This window comes from Aptenodytes forsteri, unplaced genomic scaffold (assembly GCF_000699145.1).
Source record: "Aptenodytes forsteri isolate BGI_AS27 unplaced genomic scaffold, ASM69914v1 Scaffold528, whole genome shotgun sequence".
NCBI lineage: Eukaryota > Metazoa > Chordata > Aves > Sphenisciformes > Spheniscidae > Aptenodytes > Aptenodytes forsteri.
The window spans coordinates 571,377-577,832 of record NW_008794881.1 but is presented as its reverse complement, the minus strand read 5'-3'; the positions used below and the strand labels follow the sequence as shown (position 1 = coordinate 577,832).

The window sequence follows — 6,456 nt, the reverse complement described above, 5'->3', positions numbered from 1 at the left end:
TTCCCCGTAACAAGAAGAAGTTAGCAGGGTCTGACGGGGGCTCCTCACCTGGAGGGCTTTAAAGACAATCGGCAAGTCAACCGCTGCTCCCTTTAGTGCAGGAGGGGACGCTCCAGAGTCTGCCTCCCTAGCGCTGGGCAGAAACAAACAAAAAAGCGGGGTTTAGAATACTAAATTAGGGGGGTTTTACATTGAAAAAGACTCACCGGGGTTGTCAGAATTTAACTGTAGGTGTGGGCCCATCTGAAATGTGACTTAATTGAAGTATGAAACTTAGCTAATGGCACTTAGTTTCTAGAAGTTAAAGCATTTGGTTTTAATGTGGCATTCTTCCCTTTAAGAAACCTCACTGGAAATTTTTGTGTACTTCAGAAAAAGGATCAGCTCTACTGTTATATGTACAACATATACTACATCTACTCTGTTACGTGAGAATATTCTCATTTTCATGGGAAATCTAGTTGAGGCTCCTGCAGAATAAAACAGCTTGATACAATTTCCATAGCTGACAAACTCACTGCAAACAGAAATTGCTTCTTTGCTCACTTCTGAAGGCTTGGGTTTGCTGTGGTTTTTCAGTTTAATACTTCCAAGGCATACCTGTATAGTAATAAAGTCAGGTTAGAAACTAAAGCATAACGTCCGTGTAGAAGCTGTTGTATTTCAGCTCGAGCCTTTTTTTTTTGGGGGGGGGGGGGAATTTGCTATGCCTAAATGATACTACAGTAACAATAATTGAAGTTTAGCCCTATTACTGCCCCATAATCCATGCAAAGTGACAATGTACAAGACCGATAACCTCTTTTTTTTGTCGGTGAGAGATGTGACTTGGTGGTGGATATTTAGGGGTGATCAGGATGAGGGGAGGCAGGAAGAATGACTAGGAAGAAAAAAAGCTAAAATACTGAAGGCATGCTGGCAGTCCTCAGATGTTGACTTTGCCTATAATTTAATTTCCCTTTGGCTTCAGCTAGTTTGGGCATTTGTATTTTTAATTACCCTCATGGGAAAGTAGACAAGAAGTGACTGTATCCCACTGGAAACTTAGTCTTCCTAGAAAAACATCTCATCGGGACTGATGGGAAGAACTTTAGCCTGGATGGGAGGGAGAACACGAGCTATTTTTAAGTGGTAATAAGGCTTTGTGTTGGCTTGAATTTTCAGTTGCCTGTCAGTCAGCGTCTGCAAGAGAAAATTGGATTGAAAAGTTTAAAAAGAGATGACAGGCTTCATACATTTAATACTATCTTGCACTTGGAAAACACTAATATAAAAAATTTTTTTCTGGCAGATGACGTCTACCGTAGGAAACGATCTGAAAGACAGTATGAGGCAAGGATGGAAAAAAATGAATTTTAGCTGCAACATTTCAAGGGGAAAGTCCTGAATGCTTCAACCGTATTAATACCAAAGCAGCACTACTGCCACGTTGATGGTAGGGGAAGATTTTGTCTCTGCAAGATGAACTGTAATCCACAAGTTTGTGTAATACACTCTCAGATGGTTTTGGCAATTTTATTCTTCTTCCATCTACTTCATATCTTTAATATTTTGTATTTAAGCCAAATACAGTAGCAAAAAGTTCATTGTGTTTAGGCCTCTGCCACTTATTTAACATTTGTTTAGTACTTTTAAATAAACTAAACTGAGAAAACAGTCTGGCTACCGCTTTTCTTTGCTTGATGAGACATCATTCTTGTGACAAGACCAACAGGAAAGGTTACATACTGCATACATAATATCTCAGCACAATAGAAATAGTAATTTTTAGTTAGTTTCCTTTGTACTGATAGAAACTGCTCAGGCATCTGATTTGTTCCCTTTCCAATGTGCCATAATTTTAACTAGATAAAAAGAGGACAGACTTACTGCTCAGTGTTTACTCAGCCCATGCTGTTTGGAAAGTCGTCCGTGCGTTCAGGCTCCACTGCCTACAAGTGCTGTAATACCCATTGTTGCTGCTCTAACGGTGAATTGAGCTGCGGGCTTTGGGGGAAAAAAAGAGTCTGATGCATTTAGCTGGTAACAGGCACAAGTTTAAAGGCATGTGCAACAGCAGTCCTAGCAAACCTGAATTCTGTTTGCAGGACTCCCATCTCCCCAAAGAAGGAAAACAGAGCTAACTGCTATATCCTGGACAGCTTTTACTCCCTAACACAGTGACACGAGCTCTCGGGCGTGTGGGAGCATGTCAGTGACTATGCATTAGGGTGATCGGTGCAGTATTACCAGCGAGGATCGTATATTAATGCACTGTTTTATTTCTGATGGTATGTGCACACCCTGAGGGTTCCACAAAGAAGCCAATTCTTAAGATCAGCCTAGAAACAAACCCGAGGGAGTTGATATACTTACATGCGTTCCTGTGCTAACTCCTAACAGCCTTTTTCCACAGAAGTCATTTTCATCAACGAAAGAGGCAATGGCTGTTCTGAAGATGTTACGGTGCAGGATCTCAACTTGCAAGCGGTGGAGGACTAGTGATCTGGAGGACTAGTGCTACTTGTGTTTTCAGGAGATAAAAAACTGTCAGAGAATTAAAGATGTGACCGTGCCGCTGCATGTTTTGACTGGACAGTAAATGAATTACTTAGGGAAAACTTCTATTTCAGAAGTAGTAAGAACCTAGATTTTTACTTTGGTTCCAAGGTAGAGCCCCAGTTCAAAAACTCACGCACGAGCTTCTTTTTGCAGTCACAGATCATTGCACTGAAGTAAATCCTGACTGCAGCAATACACTGAAGAATAAAGCATTAATAAAAAGCCAGGTTTTGAAAATTGCTGAGCTTTAGCTCCATCTGCCTTTACTTCTTGAGCCTTTTGGAACTCTCTTGTACTTGGTTTCCATAGAACAAATAAGTTTTTCAATATCTTTGTTTTTTTTAAGAAAGAGCCCTGTGCCCTAGTTACTTCTCAGTACTCGGGAGCCTGGTGTGAAAACTTCCCGTGGCTTCCCTTAAGCACTCCAATAATAGTAGCAGAGTGTTTCACAGACATCAGTGAGTCAAGGTCCAATTTTCACTTCAGAGCTCTTGCTTATTTTGCAGCACTGTTTCCCAGTTGCAGCTGAGGGCATCAGGCATGTCTGGAAGATATCTTGGGTGTCTCCAGCTAGGTAAACAGAAAGTGAGACAGGCTGCAGTCGCTCACAAGTCTGCTGTCAGGGAGTACTGCGTCACTGGTCTTTGTGACCAGTGCAGGAATAAAATCCTTCTCCAAGTTGGCATCATACCATTTCAGGCACCACAGATCTGTTATGACAGAAGATGAAGCCTGACATTTAGAAATCTGAACTGTATTCTTCATTCCACCATGTGTTTGCTAGTGCTGATCCTTCGGCATTCTTCCATTTTTCCATTTCGCTGGAAATAAGAGTAGCTGGAAGGCCCCAGTGCCCAAGCCCATTCCAGTACCGACCACACCTGGGGATTTAGTATCAATTTTAATCTACACCCAATCTTCAACAACCAAGGTCTTCATCTGGTTTCTCAGTTTTATCCCTGCTGATTCCTAGTTCTGTGCTCTTTGCCTTCCCCAGCAATCTCTTTCCCATCTTCTTTCTGGCTCTCGTCTCCCCATTTCCTTCCCGTCCTCCAGCTTCCCCCCTGTGCGTCTACTGTGGTGGTGGGCAACGGGGAGGAATCAAGAACTCTCCTTCGGCTCAGAGCTCAGGCCAGCACTGGGAACACACCGCTGCTGCTGTTACGCACTGTGGGAGCAAGCCAGGAACACAGCTTTCATTTTAAGCACCGCTGAGCCCCTGCCAGTTCTGGGGTAGAGCACATCCGTTCCTTCTTCAGGGAGTTCATCTGGCGTCAGCCCAGAACACAGCTCGGCATCTCCCAACAGTGGTCTCGTGTTCACTTCGCAGTGGCCACAGCAGGAGATTCCGAGAATTAGCAAAGCATTTCTGCTAAAGCTTTCCAAATTGTAGAAGTTAGACCAATATAGATATCAAGCATGGAAAATTCCAACTCAGTAAAGCAGCAGCAGTAAATAGTCATCTGCAAACAAACAGCGATACTTCTGTAGGAGCAATGCTGCTCACCACTCCAGCATTAGAGAGGGGACAATTTCACTGCCGATTCAGAATGATTTTGTGGAAAGAATGGATCTGTTTGCTGATCGTTTCCCTGCTGTTGTGCACCCAAGGATGCTGCCTGCTGAAAGACCTGTGGCGAGCCAGGGAAGTACTGAAGAGAAGTTCTGGTAAAGGAAGCATGTATGTGCCCAGCCTGTATTCCTCCCTGGCACAGGGGTGCAGCAGTTTTGTCCCAGCTTTTCAAGAGTAGAAAAAGGAAAAAATAGTCATCTGTTATGTATTGGTGAATTCTTCCCTGGAGCAAAACTTTACTATCTTCAGTGGAGGCGAGCTTTCACTTTGGACTTCATACACAGATACAAAACTGTACCTGTGCTCCGGTTATAGCCAGCCCCAGCTCCTTCCAAGAAAGGTGCAAAAATCTGCAACAGGCACTGGTGGGATGACTGGTCCCGAGGAATTTCCTTAAGTCGTTACTGGATGTTGGTGCTTCACACCAGGCATGAGGATCAATTACAGTCCTCCCAAAAATCATCCAATGGAAACTGAATTTGGGCACTCCCTGTAGAGACAGTTGCACAGACTTTATGAAGGATCGACCATTCTTTGCCATTGTTGTCCAAGGCTTTCGTCGTGCTTAGCTTAACCCGGGCTGAGCCACACCGGTTACTGGTTCTGCTGTGCAATTCAGTGCATTCTTCTCCGTTTCTTTTCACGTCTCTCCTGCTGCCTCCTTTAACAGATGACAATCTGCATGGCCAGACTTCTGCACTGGATTTCTGATCCCTCTTGGCACAGGAAGGACTGACTATAGGAGACCACCGTGTCTCCGAGGCCTGACAGAGACTGGGCATCTCTTTATCCAGGATCACCAGATCCTACTGCACTGCAGCAGCTGTCCCTTTGTTTCTTTGTAGGACGGTCAAATTAGACTTGCTGGAAAATGCAGTAAGCAAAAGGAATATGAGGTTTATTTTATTAATTGGAAAATTTCACATGTATCAATGAATCAGATCCCATTTCTTTCTTGATGTTCAAAGTACCCAGCCATTTTGAAGCACCGCTCCAATTTAGTGCGTTTGCAGTCAAGAGGGGGCTATGTACATCTACAGATGATCTTCAGTATCTCGGACTGAGCAAACAAGATGTGGAGGATGATTAGAATTAGTCTCTGTGCAACTACACCATCCACCATCAAGTTTTAGAAAGGTGGAAGTTCTGTAAAGCTGGCAGCCTGCATGACAGGCAGTGTTTATCCCCCAGGTCCAAGACATGAATGCATATTAATTAAATATAATGCTATCTGTTCTGGTTGTTTAAATAGCTCTTTGTAAGTTGTACGTCAGAGGCACCTTGAGACTCGAGACCACTTAATTTTTTGGTATTAAAGAAAAATTCTATCCTGGTTTTTAATTTTATTGTGTAAAAGATGCTTTTTTCCATATTACTGTTCTAATTTCCTTTATTATACAGCTACATAAAAGGAAGACCTGAACCAGGTTAGCTTCCAGTATGAAATTAAGGCTTGCTATTTATTTTCAGAGCAACTAGTGTGGGGGCAACTGGGACTGACTGAATCTTATCATCTCCACTCAGCTTTTTCTCAGTGCATCACATATTTTTCAAGGTTTACTGTTCATGCTCCTTATAGCTCAATTTTCAACCATATTTTTCAGCATCACTGTTCTTAGCACCTACCAGGCACGTCTTGCAATACAGAGGACAATATAAAAAGGATTCTTTACCCCCACACCAGCAGACATGTACCAAGGACTTGATAAAATCTGGATCAGCAACAGCCAGAATTACTTGAAATAAAATCCTAACAAAAGTCTTGATGGGACACTCAAACCTGGTTAATCCAAAACACTTTGCAAACTATTTTTATTCAAATTAAAAAGACTCAGGTAAACAAAGTGATGGTACATACATGTTATAAACCTGGTTAGCAGCTTAACCTTCAGGAGTACAAGATCTAATGAAAAGCCAAGCATGGATTAACCAGGTCCGAAAAACATATGCTGAAAAAAAAGTCAACAACATCAACGTTTTGATTCTTATACAAACAGTAAATTTTCTCATGGAAGGGAAGGACTGAGGAAGAGAACAAATAATTATTAGTCGTCTCCAACTGGTTTATGAAAATACCGGTCCTAGATTAATCTATTTTCCACTCTCACAGAAGCCAACCATTTCCCATACATACTTTTATTTTGATATGAAAGTTTTGTTTACGCCAGTACAATGAACGGCAGTGGAAAACAAATGAGGGGTTCAAACACCCACAAAGAGAGAGAAAGAGAAAGACAGACAGACATGTCTTTTTTTTTTTTAAACCAGAGTCAGAAAACAGTTTCTTTTGCTGGTTTTGAATTCTAGACTGTAGCCATTATATCCTAAATTTTACTGCAATC

At 42.2% G+C, this 6,456-nt stretch overlaps 1 protein-coding gene across 1 annotated transcript in view; it reads right to left on the bottom strand.

Moving 5' to 3' along the window:
- The window catches only part of NT5DC2 (5'-nucleotidase domain containing 2), a 38,787-nt gene that overhangs the window by 30,368 nt on the left and 1,963 nt on the right, over positions 1-6,456 (bottom strand). The window contains exons 2-3 of the mRNA XM_019470853.1: positions 3,172-3,251; positions 1,064-1,182 (exon numbers count right to left, since the gene is read on the bottom strand). Of these exons, the coding sequence (XP_019326398.1) occupies positions 1,064-1,182; positions 3,172-3,251 (199 nt within the window). The remainder of the gene's footprint in view (positions 1-1,063; positions 1,183-3,171; positions 3,252-6,456) is intronic.